Consider the following 20332-nt stretch of genomic DNA (forward strand, 5'->3'; position numbering starts at 1 on the left):
GGGAATGGGGGCTGTGAGGTTTCATCTTCCTGAGGAGCCAGAGAGGAGGTGGGGGCTGCTCTGGTACAGGAAGAAGCAAGTCCTGTGTCCACTGTATTAATAGGAAAAATCCATTGTTAATGACGTCAGGTAATGGGGGTACGATGATAACTGAGTCTTCTTCATAAGCAACTGATAAAGCCCTTTATCCAGGGGACAGTCAATGGATGGCAAACAAAAATTTTTGTTGCTGTCAAGGATCTCTGTGATTTCTGAAATCTACATCTGAGTTCAATCGATGAAAATAAAATTTTAAAATACACTGAATTTTAAAATACATTGAGCATGATAAGAGTAGTATGAGCCCCTAATAAAATGATTTTTTTAAAAACCACAATGAGGGTTTCAAAGACGTAATAAGTACAGACAGCCAGGAGCTGACCTGGACACAGGCGGGGACACGGAACCATGGAACCGGTCCTCGGGCCCCTGTGTTTCCGCCCGGAAGCCGTCTGCTGACGCACCGTGCGTTCGCCACACCGGAAGCGGAAGGGCTCCGGACTCTTCCCGCGGGTTCTCCCTGCGGCTCCGGTGCGTGTCCTGCGTCCGCGGTCCGCGCGGGTCTGAGGGACCGGGGTCCCCCTCACGCCGCCGTCCGCGGGGTCCCCCCCGCCCCCCCGGATCCGCCCCGGGGCCCGAGCGCAGCGACGCGACGCCGAGGAGCCGCCAGCGGTGAGGAGGCCCCGGGTCCGGTCCGGCCGTGAGGGGCGCGGGGTCGGGTCGGGGCGGGGGGGGGGTCCGGGGGGACGGGCGTCCGCGGGGCCGCGGTCTCGGGCGACACTGGGCGGGAAAGAGCGCGATCCCCGGGCGGCTCTGGGCGGGCGGACGGCGGGGGGCGGGGCCCGAGGTGCTGCGCGCGCGGCGAGTCCGTCCGTCCGTCCGTCCGTCCCTCACGGGCCCTCAGACCGCGGGGGCCGCGACGCGGTCCGGAAACTGGTTTGGGGGCGGGGAGCTCGCCCCTCCCGCCCTGACCCCCCTCAGAGGAGGCGCGGAGCTCGCCCCTCCCGCCCTGACCCCCCTCAGAGGAGGCGCGGAGCTCGCCCCTCCCCCTCCCGCCCTGACCCCCCTCAGAGGAGGCGCGGAGCTCGCCCCTCCCGCCCTGACCCCCCCCCTCAGAGGAGGCGCGGAGCCGTCGGGGAGCCGGCCCTGAGCGCTCGGGCCCAGAAGCACCGACACCCGGCGCCCGCGGCGGGACTCACTCGCCCAGAGCGCAGCGCTGCCGTCGGCCGCTCGGGCCCAGGACGGACAGAACACGGACCCGGAGCCACGGCGCTGCCCGCGCCTCCTGCCGCCGCGCCTGCTCGGCCGCTGCTCCCTCAGGACCTGGCGGCGGCTCCTGGGGGGCCCGTGCCCGTGGGCGCTGGACCCCGATCCCTGAGTCCCCGCTCTCGGGGTGTCGCCCCGAACCCCAACTACAAGGCAGTCGCGCCCCACTCTCTGCGAGGTCGAGTCCCACCACCTCTCCCTGCAGGTGTCAGGTGTGAGGAGCCGCCTGGACTCAGCCCGGGACGCAGCTCGCCCGCCTGGACGGTCCCTCCCTGCGCCGCCCGCGCGCGCGTCCTGCTCCGATGTAGCTCCGCGGGCGGAGACGGCGCCCACAATGACCGGCCGTGGAACGGTGAGCCCCGCGGCCCAGGGCACGTGCTTCCCCTCAGTCAGAGCGCCCGGGTCTTGGCGCCCAGCCGAGCGCTGTGGGCGCGTGGATGCTCCGTGAAAGAAAAGGCAAAGAGGGAGTCGGAGAAGGGCCGCGGGTCCGTTTCTCCACTTGGAGTCCGGGTTTCCTGGTGCGGAGCTCGCCAGGAAGACGGGCTTCCCGCTCCCACGATGCTCCAGTCTCTGACCCTCAAAGGGGACGCCCTGCCCTGTCCGACGGCGTCTGCCTGCTCCCTGCCCTGACCTGGGGGTCACTTTGAGTCGGCAGCCACTCAACGGCAGTAAGGTTTCCCTTCCCCCCATGTTTCGTTCCTGGACATTCGTTTATAAATCGGTGCCTTCAAGATTTGGATGCCTGGGACCACCTGTCACCCTTCTGTGACACCCGTCTGGGTCCCTGTGGGGTTACGACTCCCACACTCTCCCCTTCTGCTGCGTCTGCTGTCGCAGAGTCTTTACCGGAGTCTGGGAATGAAGGGGACCTGGGTCTCCAGAGACAATCTCTCAGCTCAGCAGGGTTCTTTAGATGTTGCTGGTTCTTTAGGGGTTTTTCAGGCGCTGGAACTCGGGGTGTGCGATTCCTAACTGCTGTTCCTCCACGGAGGGTGTGTCGTGCGTTGGAGAAGTGGGGCCGGATGTTGAGCATCCTGCGGGTGGGATTGTGCTTGGACGAGGGGGTCCCTTGGTGGCATCTGAGGTGTGAGAGCAGACCGGCAGTCTAAGGGGCTCAGTGTGTGGCCTCCAGGCTGGTTTCTGTCTGTGTGGGACGCTCTTGCCCTGAGACCCCGAGAGTGAGGGAACCAGAGACCCCTAATGAGGGTCCGCATCCTCCCCGTTGGCCTCCGTCCTGTGTGTTTATGTGCAACCACGTACTTCCTGACTCCTCCCCACAGTCTTATTAGAACGTAGCAAGAACACATTCCCTGTTTCAGAGACACTCGCTCTGTGAGCTTGTTGATGAGATTCTGGGGCACGGTCTTAGCATGTTACCCCTGGAATGTCAGTGTCGCGAACTTGGACCTTGCTGTGCTGTTTAAATCATTTTGTTAGGGGCTCATACAACTCTTATCTCAATCCGTTCATTCATCAGTCGTGTAAAGCAAAGTTGTACATTCGTTGCCTTGTCCTCAAAATACTCGCTCTCCACTTAAACCTTTGTTATCAGCTCTTCGTGTTTGCTCCTCCCTCTCCCATGAACCCTTGATAATTTATAAATTATGATTATTTTGTCATGTCTTAACTGTCCCATGTCTCCCTTCACCCACTTTTGTTTTGTCCATCCCCCAGGAGGGAGGTTATATGTAGCTCCTTAGAATCGGTTCCCCCTCTCCACCCCACTTTTCTTCCACCCACGTGGTATCTCCACTCTCACCACTGGTCCTGAAGGATCATCTGCCCTGGATTCCCTGTGTTTCCAGTTCCTGTCTGCACCAGTGTACGTCCTCTGGTCTAGCCAGATCTGTAAGGTAGAATTGGGATCATGATGGTGGGGGGGGGGAGCATTTAAGAATTAGGAAAAAACAAAACTAGAGGAATGTTGTGTTTCATCGTTGCTACACTGCACCCTGACTGACTCATCTCCTCCCTGTGATCGTTCCGTAAAGGAATGTCCTGTAACCTCCAGATGGGCTTTGGGTCCCCACTCTGCACTCACCCTCATTTACAGTGATGTGATTTTGGTCTTTGATGCCTGATACCTGATCCTTCCACACCTCGTGATCGCACAGGCTGGTGTGCTTCTTCCATGTGGGCTTTGCTTCTTCTGAGCTAGATGGCTGCTTGTTTACCTTCAAGCCTTTAAGACCCCAGACGCTGTATCTTGTAATAGCCGGGCACCATCAGCTTTCTTCACCACATTTTCTTATGCGGAACATGAACAGTTTAATGCAGTGGAACGCCTCCATCATACGTGATGTAAAATTTACTCTAAACGTTTACTGAAGTCTTTCATCCTTCAAGGTTCTGGTGACACCTAACCAGTCATGGTGGAAGATTTGAATTTTTACAAGTATTTTGAGTTTCAGGTTAAAGGAATCGGTAACCACTGAGGGCAGTGTCTTTCCTGTGCACAGGCCCTCAGCCCATCCAGAAGCCGTGTCAGGACACACGCGCAAACTTGTGCCCAAGAGCAGGGGGCTTAATTTCAGCAAAGAGCCAGCTCCCAACATTTCCCCACAGGCAATTCCAAGCAGGGGGTTCCTGGACCCTGGAGGCGTGTGCCTGGTCCCACAGTGAGCACTTTCTGGGAAGCTTGAGCTGCCGGAGTGAGGTGCACATCGGGTTGTAGACAGGAGCTGGAGCAGCCTGGTGCCCGCTAGGGGATGTGCTGCGGACTTGCTTTACCAACAGTCGGCGATACCAGGCTGCACAAGTGCTCCTCCCCCTCGGAGCCCAACCTCGTGTCTCTGGGAGCCCGCAGCTGCTGGGAGAGCGGGTCTGCTGCCAGTCAGTGGAGCGTCTGGCAGAGCAGGTGACAGCAGGCAGACAGGAAGAACTGTGAGAGGGTGTGGAGCTGCCTCTGAGGTTTCAGAGTCGCCTAGACGGTCACCAGGCCTTTCCACTCGGTGTCAGTGCTTTGGCGGCTTCTGCAATGCCTCCCAGCTCTCTCTGCAGGCAGCCAAACGGCCTCTAAGACGCCTTGAATTCCTTCTGTGTTTTCCCATGAAGCATGAAGCCCTCTTGCCTTGTAGATAGGTTCATGTTGTTAACCAGGGGAAAGAACATATTTACTTCCAGCAGAATTTTGCATTCGTGCACGGTGCCCTCAGGGACCGTGAAGAAAACACGACAGGGCGGCTGGAGCGTAGCAGAGAATGTGGGTCCAGCGCTGTGGGGCAGAGGGTCCCTGCCCTTGTGTTGACCTTCCTTAGAGAGACCTTGGGCTCTCCAGCACCAGGGCTGTGGGCCGGGGCTTTTCCATTATGCAGGTCTGAGGTGGAGAAGGGAACACCCCCTGGGGAAGGGCAGCCTGATGAATTTTGGGGGGCCCTGCTTCCTGTGAGGGAAAGACTGCGTGCAGGGACTGGAGGGGGAGTCCCCCATTGGGGAGCTCTGGCTGTAGATGGACTGGAAGTGGGAGGCTGAGGGTGCAGAAGGCAGAGAAAGGTTGAAGAACAGACTTGGGGAGGAGCAGGCAGGGGCTACGGTGGATTCCTGCCAAGGGAGGGGTCTTAGGACGGAGGGGAGGGGCTCCCAGAGGGCTGTAAGGAGGAGGCAGGGGAGGGGAGACTTCTGTAACCCACGTTGGGGTGGGGTGCTGGCCCTTTGTCTGAGAAGCTTTGCAGCAAGTCCAGGACAAAAGCCCATGCCCTTGAGCAGAAGAGGTTTTCAACCAGGGAGGGGTGACTGCAGGGCCAAGCCACTGGTTAGCAGAAGGGAACCTGGTCGGGGTCCTGCCTGGACAGTGACACAGCTCCTCCCGGGCAGCTGAGGAGGGGCACACGTGCTTGTTCCCCCTTCCTGACGCGCGACGTGGGGCTGTTGCAGGGCTCCGTGGCGGTTGAGGACGTGGCCATCGTCTTTAAGCAGGAGGAGTGGGCTCTGCTGGACGAGGCTCAGAAAACGCTCTACAGAGACGTGATGATGGACACGCTGCGAAACCTGACCTCCGTGGGTAAGGACGATGCTGGGATCATGGGGTTCTTGTTCGTGTCTTTTCCTAAATTCCCTTAGTGGACAGAAATATTTCCTTTTTTATAACCGTTTTATAGGGGCTCATACAACTGTTATCATAATCCATACATACATCCATTGTGTAAAGCACATTTGTACATTCATTGCCCTCATCACTCTCAAAACATTTGCTCTCCACTTAAGCCCCTGCCATCAGGTCCTCATTTTTCCCCTCCCCACTCCCCCTCCTTCATGAACCCTTGATAATTTATAATTATTATTTTCTCATATCTTACACTGCCCTATGTCTGCCTTCTCCCACTTTTCTCATGTTCATCCCCTAGGGAGGAGGTTATCTGTAGATCCTTAGAATCGGTTCACCATCTCTACCCCACCTTCTCTCTACCCTCCCAGTATCACCACTCTCACCACTGGTCCTGAAGGTATTATCTGCCCTGAATTCCCTGTGCTTCCAGTTCCCATCTGTACCAGTGTGCGTCCTCTGGTCTAGCCATATTTGTCAGGTAGAGTTGGGATCATAATAGTGGGGGGGGAGGGGAGGAAACATTTAGGAACTAGAAGAAAGTTGTATGTTTCATTGTTGCTTCATCGCACCCTGACTGGCTTGTCTCCTCCCCGAGACCCTCCTGTAAAGGGATGTCCAGTGGCCTATAGATGGGCTTTGGGTCTCCACTCTGCACAACCCCCTTATTCAAATGATATGATTTTTTTGGTCTTTGATGCCTGATACCTGATCCTTTTAACACCCCATGATCACACAGGCGGATGTGCTTCTTCCATGTGGAGTTTGTTGCTTCTGAGCCGCTTGCTTACCTTCAAGGCTTTAAGACCTAAGACACTGTATCTTTTGATAGCCGGGCACCATCAGCTTTCTTCACCACATTTGCTTATGCACACATTTTTCTTCAGTGATCGTGTCCGGAAGGTGAGCATCATGGAATGTCAGTTTAATAGAACAAAGTGTTCGTGTCCTTACATTGAGGGAGTACTTGAGTGGAAGCCCAATGTCCATCTGCTACCTTAATACTAAACCTATAAATATATGCACATAGGTCTATTTCCCCTTCATCATATATAAATATATTTACATATGTACATGCTTGTATTCAGACCTCTATAAATGCCCTTTGCCTCCTAGTTCTTTCCTCTCTTTCCCTTGACTTTTCCCTTTTCCCACTATCATGCTCAGCCTTCATTTGGGTTTCAGTAATTCCTTTTGGTTACATTACCCTTGATCACACCCTCCTCACACACCCTCACACACAGGCGTCCCACACCCTCCTTACCACTGAATTGGATCACCTGTTGTTCCTTTGTCCCTGGATTTGTTAACACCACTCCCTTTCTCCCCACCTCCCTCTCTCCCATGTCCCCCGGAACTGTCTGTCCCATTGTTTTCTTCTCCAGATTGTACATCCAGCCGGTCTTATTTAGACAGACCTGCAGAGATAATAACATGCACTCTAATAAGACAGCAAAACCAAGCAACAAAAAAAGCCCCAAAACAACATTAACAACAAAAGCCAAAGACAAAACAACAAAAAGGAAAAGCTTGTAGTTACTTCAAGCACAGTTTGTTGGCCTTTAAGAATGTTTTCCAGTCGAGTCTGATGGGGAGCAAAGCCCTGGCCCCAAAGTCTGTATTTGGCATTCCCTGGGGACTTCGTTGCTCTGTTCCCCTTGCTGTTCTGTTCCACGCCCTCAGTGCTTTGCCTCCATGTGGTGGGATCAGATTGGGCATAATTCCCACGCTGTGTGTCCAGTGTTGTCCCCTGTGGGCTGTGGGTCAGTGAGAGAAGTCGTGTCTCATAGTGGGACGGCCATGTGGTCCTCTCTGTGCATTGACTGCTCTGAGCAGGAGCATCATCCTCAGGACCGGTTGGACGAGGATTTGCTCCATTCTCTCTCCCTCCCCCTTCATCTGCTCCCGTGTGCTTTGATCAGACACGTCCCTCTCCCTGAGCTGCAGATTCAGTCTGTCCTCTGAAATGAATTCTTCTGGGAGGAGGGGCAGGTGTCCATGTAGTAGTTGGGATTGGGGCCGGCCCTCAGCCCTCTCTACTGGTTCCTACTCCACGCCGGCATGTTGCATTCCCATCCTGGAGCACTGGGTTGAAGTCTGGCCCCTGCTTTCCTGTGGAGACACAAACAATGCCCTGCCCTTGGGTGGGTTAGTGCCCTGTGTCCCTGCTACCTATTTCTTTTTATATCTTTTCCTTTCCCCCCTCGTTAGTTGTCTACCATGTGTTTGCCTGGATGTGATCTGGCCCCTCCCACCATACTACCTGGTCTTCGCCCCAGGAATGTTTGTGCACAGTAGCTTTTCCCTGTGCCCCTTCTGCGTTTGTTTTAATCTTACCTCAGCAGACTCGTGTTGTACTTGCCCTTTTGTGCTTGGCTTGCTTCTTTTAATATAATTTCCTCCAGTTCCTCCCATGCGGCGATGTGCTTCATGGGTCCGTCACTGCTTTTTAACACAGATGTCTGGCCGTGGTTTGTTTCTTGCCTCTTCTCAGTGTATGCAGTAGGGGGGCTTCTGGGTCATTTGGTAGCTCAATTTCCACCTGAACAGAAATATTTCTATTAACTTTACTTCCATATATGGGAAGGAAAGCTCTAGAAACAGTTATAGTGAAACAGGCTCCATCCCTTTAGCCCATAGAGCACAAATATCCTGGTTTCTCTGTCAACATAAATCTTTGTAATATTTCTATTTCATTGTGGCCAAACCCCCCTGAGGTTCGTTCTGTGTTTGAATGAGGGATAAGTCTGAGTTTTATAGGGGACTGTTGGACACTCACAGCTCTGCCTCCAGTGTTTGTAGGGAGTTTCACTGAGCTGACTGCAAGTGTGACGTTGTTCTACAGCAAACTGCATGACACCTCTTCACCTTCAGAGCCCTGAACAGTTGGGCTTGGTGTCAGGGAACTGTCTCCTGCTCTGTGATGTTTTCTTCATCCTGTGGATCGCCCTATAAGCAACCCGCCGTTTCTACCCATTTATGTTCTGAGCAAAGGAGGGAAAGATCTTAAGAGAGGGAGGGGGAAATGAGGAGCTGATGCCAGGGGCTTAGCTGGAGAGCAAATGTTTTCAGAAAGATGAGGGCAATAAATGTAGAGATGTGCTTTACACACTCGATGTATGTATGGATTGTGAACAGAGTTGTATGAGCCCCCAATAAAAGGATTAAAAAAAAGATCTTAAGACAGTGGGCATTTAAGACTTGGGCCAATTACTACATCTACTCAAGTATAAGCCGAGGCACCTGATTTTACCATAAAAAATTGGGGGCTTTTTCAGCATTAAAAATGTGCTGTAAAAACTCGGCGTGTCCAAGAGTATATACAGTATGTTTACACAAGCAACGTGGAAATGCGTCATCTTGGTCACCTGAGCAAAGTGCTCTGATCCACCTGTAGTCAGTCCCATGTGCTCTTTCGATGCTCCATGAGTCCTGTTGACGTCTCTTAAGAACAGTGGTTTCTCACAGTGCTTGCTCAGGAATTGCTGTTTATCCATTTCTGAATTGCGGAAACAGCAAAGGGGTGGGAAGTCTCTCTGTGACCACGCCCACCTGCCTTGAGAAGTAACTCTTTGCTTTTTCTCCCAGTGAACGTTAACGTGAATTAACCTGCCAGTCTCTCAACATTCAGATGGCGAAGAAAAGTTGCCCCGTGAAGGTGTCCTGCTGCGATTCGTGAAGAGTGAGACCTGGTCCTCGTTCATCGCAGACGTCTCTGAAGGGCGTGTTGGTGGAGATCGGCGTAAAGAGCAGGAGACATGTGGGACGTGAGTATCATTCAAAGCATCATTTCGTCAGGAGAAAACCGCATCAGATGATCACATTTAAACACTCATGGGCGTATATATTTAAGTGCATGTTTTCAGACCTAGAATCTTTCCATGACAAAGAACCAGGGTTTTTCACCCGTTGGTTGGACCCCGCCTGAGGCAGTGGCCCCAGTCAGATGTGATGCTCAGTCACATGCACCTGTGCAGTGCCGGTCATGCTCCACAGGGCCGTCAGCCATCCAGCTCCTGAGATGATCTAACCGTTTGAGAAACGACATTCATCCTCTGCCCCTCACTTACATTGGGAGTGGCTGCATTGTTATAGACTGAATCAACATCCTGATATAAAAGTGTGTGTGTGTGTGTGTGTGTGTGTGTATCATGGGTCTGTGACTCCCGTGGGGTCAATTCTAACCCATGATGCCCCTATAGGCCAGGGCGGAACTGCACCTGTGCCCTCCCCTTGACTTCGATATTAAGATAAGAAACAATCTTATGTTTCTGTGGCACAGCCTCAGGTAGGCTCACGCTGTGTGTTCCTAAGCAAACAGTGTTCAAATTTCCATTTTGTTTATTATGTTTTCATCCGAGTCTAGATCCTCACACTTGAGGGATGAGACTGCAGGTCACTGTTGAGAGAGGATGTCGGGATGTCATAAGGCACTGAGGTGCCTTATAGGGAGCTGCATAATGTGCCCCTCATTACATCCCACAGACCCCACGTGCTCATAGAGACCTTGCTGAAACAGAGTCTACTCAAGAATCTTGACCTTTTAACCTATGTGTAAATGCCAAACAAAAAGGGAAATATTTTTTCTAAGACCATTGCTGATTTTTACAGAAATCCGACCATAGAAAACCTCTCTGAAAGGAACGAAGACAATCACGGTGCCAGGACTTCCGACCAGGTTCTCAGTGGCACGGCGGCAAGGAGCGAACTGTCCGAAGAACTTCCAATTCAGTGCTGTCGGTGTGGAAAGGCCCTCACGGATCCTTCATCTCACAATCCTACTGGAACGCACACAGGTGCACCAACCTCCACTTGTCTTGTTAACGTAGCCGCGCCCCTGAGACGTCTCACAAGACAGGATGCCGGCGATGAAAGGGGATGTGGGACGAGCTGCAGTTCCTCGTCAAACCCTAGCCATCCCATGGAAACAGGACGTGGTGAGAAGCGCTATCAGTGCCAACGCTGTGAGAAAGCATTTTGTGAGCGTTCCTCCCTGTATCATCACGAGTGGATCCACATCGGAGTCAAGCCTTTTGTGTGTCAGCAATGTGGGGAGTCCTTCACGAGCCCCTCCAGTCTGAACACACACGTGCGAACTCACAGTGGAGCGCGCCCTTTCAAATGCCAGTGTGGGAAAAACTTCAGTCAGTTCACCTACCTCAGGAAGCATCTGAAAACTCACTCCGAGGCCCGGCCCTTCCAGTGTCAGCAGTGTGGGAAATCCTTCACATGTCCTTCATGGTTTAATACACACCTGCGCTCTCACAGTGGAGAGAGGCCTTTTAAATGTAAGGAATGTGGGAAAGCCTTTGCTTGTGTCCGGTACCTCAGCAAGCATATAAAAACGCACTCTGAGGACAGGCCGTTCACCTGTAAGGCATGTGGCAAAGCCTTCAGACGCTACTCGCACCTCATCCGGCATCTGCAGAGTCACAGTGGAGAGAGGCCTTTCAAGTGTAAGGAATGCGGGAAAGCCTTCGGTCGCTCCTCTTACCTTATCATCCATCTGCAAACTCACAGCGAAGCAAAGCCGTTTCAATGCCCACAGTGTGGGAAGGCCTTCGCGTGCTCCTCTTACCTCATGAAGCACAGGCAGACGCACTCGGACACCAGGCCCTTTACGTGTAAGGAATGTGGGAAAGCCTTTAAAAGTTCCTCGCACCTTAACACACATCAGCAAACTCACAGCGGTGCCAGGCCGTTTAAATGTGAGGAATGTGGGGAAGCCTTTGCTCAATCCTCCTTCCTCATTCTCCATGTGAAAACTCACACCGAGACCAGGCCGTTTAAATGCGAGGAATGTGGGAAAGCATTTAAACGTTCCACTTACCTCAGCAACCACGTGAAGACTCACTCTGAGCACAGGCCGTTTAAATGTACGGAATGTGGGAGAGCCTTTAAGCGCTCCTCCACCCTTAACACGCATCTGGGAACTCACAGTGAGAAGAGGCCTTTTAAATGTGCGGAGTGTGGGAAAGGCTTTCGAATATCGGCACACCTCATCAGACATGTCAGAACTCACAGTGGAGAGAGGCCTTTTAAATGTAAGGAATGTGGGAAAGCCTTTAGAAATTCCTCACACCTTATCAGACACCTACGGACTCACGGTGAAGAGAACCCTTAGTGTATGGAGCATCAGCAAGCATTTCTTTATAGGAAGTCCTTAAGTCTACATGAGATTCAAACTGCAATGAAGCCGCGTATCTGTCAGCCCTCTGGGACATCACCTTTTTACCAGAGTGTTCAATACGTCGATCGTGATCTAGCCAATTGCAAATGTGTGGGTAAATCCCATGGCATTAAAATATAGCCTATCATCAATCCCATCAATTAATTGAAGTACAGCGCAGCCAGTCATGCAATCTTAGGTGTCAAACGCATGTGAAAAGAACTGCACTGCTAAGTGGAGCAAAACCAACAAGCTTAGTTGTCGCCAATTTTTAGACCTTGTTTTTCTCTCTTAAACGTAAGAAAGGGTATTAAAATGAGAGGCAGAGCCGGACCAAGTAAGAAGACAGAAATGTATCACATTCCTACGGAATCAGGATTTTTTTATGAGTCAGCCTTTTTCAACATTAAAAGATCATTAAGACCAAATACCATTCCACCATGACTGACGATCATCCCATTCAGTGCAATTAATCAGAGTGAACTCAGGTAATGACCAAGAATGTGCATCGTCGTGTTGTGCAATATGGACTCATGCAGCTACGCAAGGTACGTAAACGTACATTGTACATAGGAAGAACTCACAGTGCATTTATGAAGAAGTGTAACCAATAAAAATAATATATGGTTTGCATTCTTGTGGTTGGTGGATAATTTTGACTTGAGCTGGCATGCTGAAAAGTGTGAGCACCCCTGCTGTAGACTTTCCTCACACCGTAGGACATATGTACAAACTGACTTTACAACTTGTAGTGCATAGAACTCATTGGGGTTGGGAATAATCTTATGAAGGGAATCACCTTATGTGGGAAAGCATTTAGAGACCCCTATCACCTCAGTGAACACAGTAGCATTCACTGGGGATAAGACATGTGCTAAGCAATGGGAAAGCCTTTAGAAATTCCCTTACCTGAATGTGCAGAGCATTGTCCTACTACAGAGAAGCCTTATGAGCATCCCAAGTGTGGAGGATCCTCACAGCGGAAGGCCCACAATGGACCTCATTGTGAGACGACTTCCTATTCGCATTTTTAGGGAGGGTCCTTGTGGAGGGAACTTGTTCTGGAGCATATGCACACCCCAGCACTGTCTAGTCCTTTGGGACCCTGAGGCATGTCCCTTCCCTAATGCTGGTTTGACAAGCCCTGTGGTCAGGAGTGTAATGAGCAGGCTAAGTAGACCTTCCAGGTCCTCAGTTTCCCATAATTCTCCATTTTACACTAAATTCAAATGGGTTATGTTAATGACATGCCTTCTCTCTAAACACAGAGCCTTCTGTAAAAGCAGGTCCTACAGTTACAAACAAGTAACAATGTGACCTGAACCCTCCTAAGGAGTAAGATTTCCCAGTCCAGGCTCGAGTCCCTCTAGCACGGTGGTTCTCAGCCTGTAGGTCGCGCGCCCCATGGCAGGGGTCAAACAGCCCTTTCATCGGGGTCACCTGATTCAGCACAGCAGCAAAATTAGGAAGTAGCAATAAAGTAACTTTACGGTTGGGGGGTGAGTGGCGGCATCGGGAAGGTTGAGAACCGCTGCCCTGCCCCATCCACCAACTCGAATGCCATTGCTACGTGTTTTAAACCCATCCCTAAAGGCATTTAAAACCTATAGCGGTTTGATTTTAATGAGATGTTCTCATGTGTGAAGTTCCCTAACTTACCTTCAACCTGATAAGTGTGGGGTGGAGTCTAACCTGTCAATTCAGGTCACAGTCAGATGCTGCATCTGTGGGGGCGTGGTCTCCTGAGCATTCTGGGAACTTCCTCTGCTTTTCATCTTCCTGCTGAGAAGTCATGTGGATCCAAGCTTAGACCGGAGAGGCCTGCATATTCATTCAGCTTTACTGGAATTATTGGACACAAGACTTCATCCCGTGGCCCGTTGAGCTTTTTCTGGCTCTTCATCACGGTGTGTGTTGCCTGAGCCTAAAGAAGCTTTTATGGCCTCGTATTGGACTTATCGGCTAATTATGGACTTGATCTGGACCAGGCTTAATATTAAAATTCTTAATATACAATTGCTCTTTGATATAAAGTTCTTACACATATATGCGTGTCCCTGGATTTGTTTCTCCAGCCCACCTGGTCTAATGCAACATCCCTGTAGATGGCGTGTCACTGAGGACCAATCATGCCAGGGGTCTCTGTGCAGATACACGGCGACACAAAGCTCTTGTGTTTCAGTCACGTTTCAGCATCAGTGGCTGCTGTCACTCCATAATCTGACCCACAAGCCACTGAACAGTGTTGTGGCTCAGCCACTTTCCATCCCAGGACATCGTCCACTTTCGTCTGGGTGGCCTTGAGCTGATTGCCATCGGCTTGCCATTTCTTCATAAAACATTCAGTTTTGGCCGCCCTCTTTCTCTACTTCAAGGTGACCCGAGCGGGCTCAGAGATGGCTTGGACTTGCTTGCCTGGCTCACTGGGATGCCTCGCCCCACAGCCTGACCGGCAAGACCATCACACTTGAGGTTGAGCCCAGCAACACCATTGAGAATGTCAAAGCAAGATCCAAGACAAGGAGGGCATTCACCCGGACCAGCAGCGTCTCACTTGGTGCTGTGCCTGCACTTGGTGCTGTGCCTGCGTGGTGGTATCATCGAGCCGTCCCTGCGGCAGCTGGTCCAGAAGTACAACTACAAGATGATCTGCCGCAAGTGTTATGCTGGCCTTCCCCCTTGTGCAGCTAACTGCCGCAAGAAGTGTGGCCACACCAACAACCTGCATCCGAAGAAGGTCAAATAAGGCCCCTGTCTACCGGCTCTCCTGCATCCCGCTGGTGTTCTCCCGAGCCCAATGGCCCTGGGCCCTCAATAAAGTCTCACTTTCACTGACCTAAAGCAATTTTAAAAAAAAGTTCACTTTCCATCCACTCCTGGAATGCCCCTGCCGTGAGGAGAAAGGGACGGCAGCCCTGGCCATCAGCACTAGCAGGGAGGCTTCTGGACCGTCCTCCGACCATCTATGCCACAGCATCTGTTACCTGTTCTGCCCTGGGCCCTAAAGGAAGCACACTGACACTCTGCATCGCCTGTGCAAACACACAGCACAGCCCTTCCCGTAGGGCGGTGGTTAGGAACTTGGGGACTGAATCAGGGTGAATAGGTCTGTGTGGCTTCTCCATCTCTGTGCACTCGGGGTCCCACTCTCCTGAGGGGGAGATCTGTTTGTTTTCTCCAACTGAAAATATAAGCATATCCCAACCTTTGGCCGTTAGCAAACCCGCTTCCACAGTTCCACTGTCCTTCCACTAGATCTTTCAGCATCAGCTTGATCTCTAGGGTACAAAAGCATTCTGCTCTAGATAGGTCCAATGCTTTAGGTCGGAAGTAAAAGAAATGGATTAGCCAGGTTGCACAAACTTTGTCATCTACCAAACGATGTCATCTCCCTTCTGATTTAATCACTGAGATGTTAGAGTGTCGTTCACGCGTTCAATGAGAGCTTGGCCTTGAGAGTCGTAAGGAATGCCCGTAGCATGATGGATATTTGAGCAGTGAGTCAGGAGAACAAATGGCTGATAACATCTTTTGTGGATTCGCCAGGCCTGACTGACGCCCACAAGGATCCTGAGAACGCATCTGTAGTGTGCACAGCTCCTAGGTGCCCAAAAGAGCATCTGTCCGTGACTTCCATCTGCCAGGGAACATTGGATTGATCTGCTGGCTGGTCTACTCCGTGGGGTCCCTCTCGAAGGGTGGTTTGCTGGCAGTGGGGCATTCTGGGACAAGGTGACTGAGCCCAAGTCAGAGAACATCTGTACCTCAAGCTGGCTGCACCGTGATGCAGATGGGGTGTTCAGTTCTCGGGGAAGCAGGAGAAAACAAGACGTCAAGCAAACCTGGGAGATGACGATGAGGGGGGAAAAGAAACCCTGATTCAGAGGAGAAAGTAAACATTTCAGAAAAGACACAATAAGAGCAGAGGTCAAAGAACAAGAACTGCGAGCAACAAGGCAGCAAAGGAAAAGCAAGAGGACATTAAAGAAAGGTGGGAACGACCTGAAGAAGATAAAGGTTCACACCAGAAGACCAATTATCAGATAAACCTCGAATGAAGACATTACAGGGGGAGGAAGTGGCAAAAAGGAGGAGCTGATGCCCAGGGCTGAAGAGAAAATTCACTGCTTTGGAAATGCTGATGTCAACATACGTTCAAGTGTGCAGGATATTGCTGAACGGTGGATTGTTATAAGATAGGAGCTCCGCAATAAAATGATCAATTAAAGAGAGAAATGACAGGAAGAGTCAAGCCTCAAAATAGCTGAAAAAAAGTTTAGGTGTTAATAATATGGTTATTGGAATGGACGCCATGAACTTACCTTTGAGAGATGACCTCAGAGAAGTTGGAGAGTCGCTAAAAGAAAAAAAAAATGACATAGGAAAAGTCATTAGGTTTTTCCAGGTTTTTGGAAAGCATCCTTCTAATCATGCTAATAAAATAATAATTTATGATTTTCACTGGAAATAGAGGACTTGAAAAAGGACCAGTCCACTGAGTGACAGAGAGAAGCCAGGACAGCAAAGCTAAGAAGAGAGGCATGTTTCCTAGAGGTTACCATGAAAGACAGCATGGTTGACCATGCTGGTTATGACAGGACATGTACGAGTCTTTGAAGGATTCATGTAGCAACGTTGTATCTTCTTCCTGGTGCCCACAGTCCCTTCAACACGTGGCACAGCTTCCCTTTCATTCTGTCAAAGGCAACAATCAGAACAGTGGTGTCTTTTGGACAGGGGATTGAACCCCCGACTCTAGCGTGCTAATTGTAAATGAGGGAGCTGGATTCTTACTGAGAAGGGGTTAAAATCGGGAACCTCCTGGGGGATGGACAGCAGAGAAGAGGGCGGGGGGAGACGTCAGACAGTGTAACGTATGACAAAAATAAAATTTTTGAATGATGAAGGGTTCGTGAGGGAGGGGGAGGGAAAAATGAGCAGCCGATAGTAAGGGTTCAAGTGGAAGGCGAATGTTTTGAGAATGATGATGGCAACAAATGTACACATGTGCTCGACACAATGGATGTCTGTCGGGATTGTGATAAGAATTGTACGAGCCCCCAATAAAATGATTTTTTTAAAAGCTGGGAATCTGTTTATAACTAAATCAGAGGGTTTTTTAAAAATAAAACTAATAATGTTGTCATTGATGTTTTCTGATTCATTGGCAGCAGTCACTAAATTACTACATTTATTATTTTAAATATTTTATTGGGGACTCTTCCATCTCTTGGCACAATCCATACATTGACTGCATCAGGCATATTTGTACATATGTTGCCTTCATTCATTTGCAGACATTTACTTTCTATTGAGCCCTTGGCATCAGCTCATTTCCCCCCTTCCCTTCCCTTCCCCCCAACACCCCCTTGGTAGATTACTAATTATTATTATTGTCATGTAGTCATTCATTAGAAACATGGTTGCAACATGATAAAAAATACTTATGTGTTTACCAGCCCCAATGAGTACAATACCCTAAACACACCTCCTTGAACTACTTCTTGTCAAGAAAAGAAGTTTGCAACAAGGGCATGGGGTGTCACCTAGTTTATGTTAAAATTGAGCTGAGGACATGGGAAAAAATACCTTGGACAGAAGATCACTTAACTCACAGTGAGGATACGGCAGCAAAAAGCCACTAGAATTTGATACTCAAAATAAATGACCAACACCCTCCACCTTTGAAAGGGGATGAAGGTAAACCTATCCACTGCATTTCAGGTTGTGGAATCTCAAGAGCAAAGGCTAGTTTATATTTCTCGGTGGGGGAGGGAAACCTCACCTGTTTTTTTTATTGGTAGCTGGTATTGCATTGGCCGTTTTGAGGAGCAGCGCAGGACAATCACAAATTTGTAGGTAATCTTTGGTGGTGGTAGTTCGGGGTCACGCTGGCTGCATTTCTGAGGTTTGGGGTTGGAAGGGGATGCGAGGGAGGGAACGTTGACCACCTCCCTGTCTTCAGTGGAGGATGTCCAAGAAAACTGACTCAGCTCCCTGTCCAGAGCCTAGAGCTGTGCTGCAGACCTCCAGCCTGCTCCAGATCGCTGGCCTGTGCTGGATCCCCAGCTAGTAGCCTCGTTTTCATCAAGTTGGTAGGGTAATAGGGTTTGGGGGAAACAGTATGGCTGCAAGTACTGTTTCCCCCCAAAATATGACTTACCCATACAATTCAGGCACAGCAGGATTTGTAAGCATTTGCGCACTACAATTAACTACAGATAACTACAATTTGGCAAATTCTTACGTTAGCAATTTCAAAATCAGCAATGTTTTCTAAAGCAACCAGTTTAATTTAAAAAAAGAAACATTGCAAGCATCATATGAATTAGTTCAGGAATGATTATTTCAGGAACAGCCAAAGGAAAGCCACATTCAGAAGACGGTCAGCCCTTGGCATTCTGCTGTGTTTGTAATGTTAACGAAATCTGCTAAATGGCGTACGCTTTTAGACTTAAGGGCAGTTAATTCAGTCTCACAGTCCATGGGGACCCTCCACCCACGTCTTCCCCACCAAGTGTGATTCCAAGGTAATAATTGATCTAAAAGACTTTTACTATCCACCTAGATCAGCGATTCTCAGCCTGTGGGTTGTGACCTTTTTGGGGTTCGACTGATTCATCACAGTAGCAAAGCTCAGTGATGAAGTAGCAACGAAAATAATTATATGGTTGGGGGGGGGGTCACCACCACACGAGGAACTGTATTAATGGGTCGCGGCATAAGGTAGGTTGTGAACTACTTACCTAGATCCTGTTGACTGTAAGTTCACTTTCACTGTTCGGGAATTAAACAATAGGGGCCAACTAAAAGATTCCAACTGTGAAGCTCAGCTTGAGGCAGGGTGAAAATGTCACCATGTGTCAGGTTTTTTAAAATAGCAGTTGTAGGGCCAGTCAGGAAGTTTTCCCTCAGTCACTGTATGGTTGATACCTGAATAGCAGGAATTGCTATAACGAGCTTGTATTCGCATCAGCGAGGCTGTCTCTCAGGCAGGATTAGTAACTGCTCCTGCTAAGCTCCAGACAACCAGCCCTGATGCACACTTAGGAAGAGCGACAGTCCGGACGACCACTAGGGAACACACACTTGAAATTAGGAAAGAGCATCGGAAATCATTAATTTTCAGACACTGCTAAGAGATACCAATCGTTCATCCTTCCCGCAGATGTGCTCCAACACTTGTTGCCCTCTGAAAGGACTCCCCAGCTAAATACTCCTAGGGAGTTAACTCCTGAGGCTCACCTAGAACTAGTTTGTAGAAGCATCAGCCAGGAGAGGATGCTTGTGGGCGTCAGTCAGGCCTGGCGAATCCACAAAAGATTATTAGCCATTTGTGGTGGGAATGGGGTGCCAGCCCCCCACCACTAATCACGGGTCCGCTAGGCACAACTGTACACCAATTATAAAGCAAAGATTACAGTGAAGTCATCGAGCACGAGAGAGGAGTCAACGGAATCAGACACAATTCATGGTAGCATGCTCACCTCAGGCCTGCTTGGTGGTCCTCATGGAAAGCCTGGGCTTGAGAGCAGGACAAAGACCCTACTTTATTGCTAACTTACAGGTAACCACACATCACAAGAAGGGGCAGTACAATAGGCATGAGCGTGACAGGAAGGGGATGAGCTAGGGGTGTGCACATAGGGATGGGAGTGTCTAGGGGTATACATGTGACAAGATGGGCAGACCCTAGATTCATGATGGTGGTCTAGGCCTAACCTTGAGCACCCTTGGGCGGGTTTGACCTCTCGGGACTCCTGCAAGGAAACAGTCAACTACTATCCTTACTGGAAGAGTGGGCCCTACTTGTTGTGGGATAAACAGTGGTGTCTGCTTGCTCCAGATGGCTGATAGCTCAGGGAGAATGACCCGTCCTACTTTTGGTAACATCCAAGTGTACAGCCATTCGCAAGTAGCTAAGTTTTACATATATTTGGGGGAGACAACATGGGAGAAATCCTGTTTCCCACAGCCACTTGCTATCCTGCTCCAAATATCCATCCCACTACGGGCATTGCTTACAACTCTCCTGGAAGGAACACACGACACTCTAATACCACACTTATTAAACCAGAAGGGAGACACGGAGGGCAGTTCAGCAGATGACGTTTGTGGAAACTGGCTAACTCATTTTCTCGACCTAAAGCATTGGACCTATCTAGAGCAGAATGACACTGTACCTTAGAGATCAAGATGATGCTGAAAGATCTAGGGGAAGGACAGTGGGACTGTGGAAGTGGGTTGGCTAACAGCCAAGGGTTGAGATATGCTTATATTTGCAGTTGCAGAAAACAAACGGATCCCCCCCTCAGGAGAGTGGGAACCTGAGTGCACAGAGATGGAGGAGCCACCCAGATCTCTTCACCCTGATTCAGGGCAGGGCGGGCAACAGATGCTGTGGTGTGGAAGGTCGGAGGACGGTGCAGAAACCTCCCTGCTACTGCTGATGGCCATGGCTGCCATCCCGGGTCTTCTGGGCCTTTCACGGCAAGGGCATTCCAGGAATGGATGGAAAGTGAACGTTTTTTGCAGAAATGGCAAGCTGAAGTTGATCAGCTCGAGGCCACCCAGACGAAGGTGGACGATGATCTGGGATGGAAAGTGGCTGAGCCACAACACTGTTCAGTGGCTTGTGGGTCAGATATGGAGTGACAGCAGCCGCTGATGCTGAAACGTAACTGAAACACGATAGAGCTTTGTGTCGCCGTGTATCTGCACAGAGACACCTGGCATGATCGGTCCTCAGTGACACACCATCTACAGCGATATTGCATTAGACCAGGTGGACTAAAGAACAAATCCAGGGACACATA

At 50.3% G+C, this 20332-nt stretch overlaps 1 protein-coding gene and 1 pseudogene across 1 annotated transcript; both read left to right on the plus strand.

Annotated features, from left to right (window-relative positions):
- Positions 1-119: 119 nt before the first annotated feature.
- Positions 120-13505, plus strand: LOC142435709 (uncharacterized). Its single transcript, XM_075539896.1, has 5 exons — positions 120-129; positions 608-1657; positions 5179-5305; positions 8979-9114; positions 9959-13505. Exons 1-3 carry the CDS (start codon positions 120-122, stop codon positions 5193-5195), a joined length of 1077 nt encoding a protein of 358 aa, XP_075396011.1. The 3' UTR covers positions 5196-5305; positions 8979-9114; positions 9959-13505.
- A 390-nt stretch (positions 13506-13895) lies between these two features.
- LOC142435710 (ubiquitin-ribosomal protein eL40 fusion protein pseudogene) lies at positions 13896-16335 on the plus strand (annotated as a pseudogene).
- The last annotated feature ends 3997 nt before the right edge of the window (positions 16336-20332 follow it).

The sequence above is a fragment of the Tenrec ecaudatus genome, chromosome Y (genome assembly GCF_050624435.1).
Source record: "Tenrec ecaudatus isolate mTenEca1 chromosome Y, mTenEca1.hap1, whole genome shotgun sequence".
Classification (NCBI taxonomy): domain Eukaryota; kingdom Metazoa; phylum Chordata; class Mammalia; order Afrosoricida; family Tenrecidae; genus Tenrec; species Tenrec ecaudatus.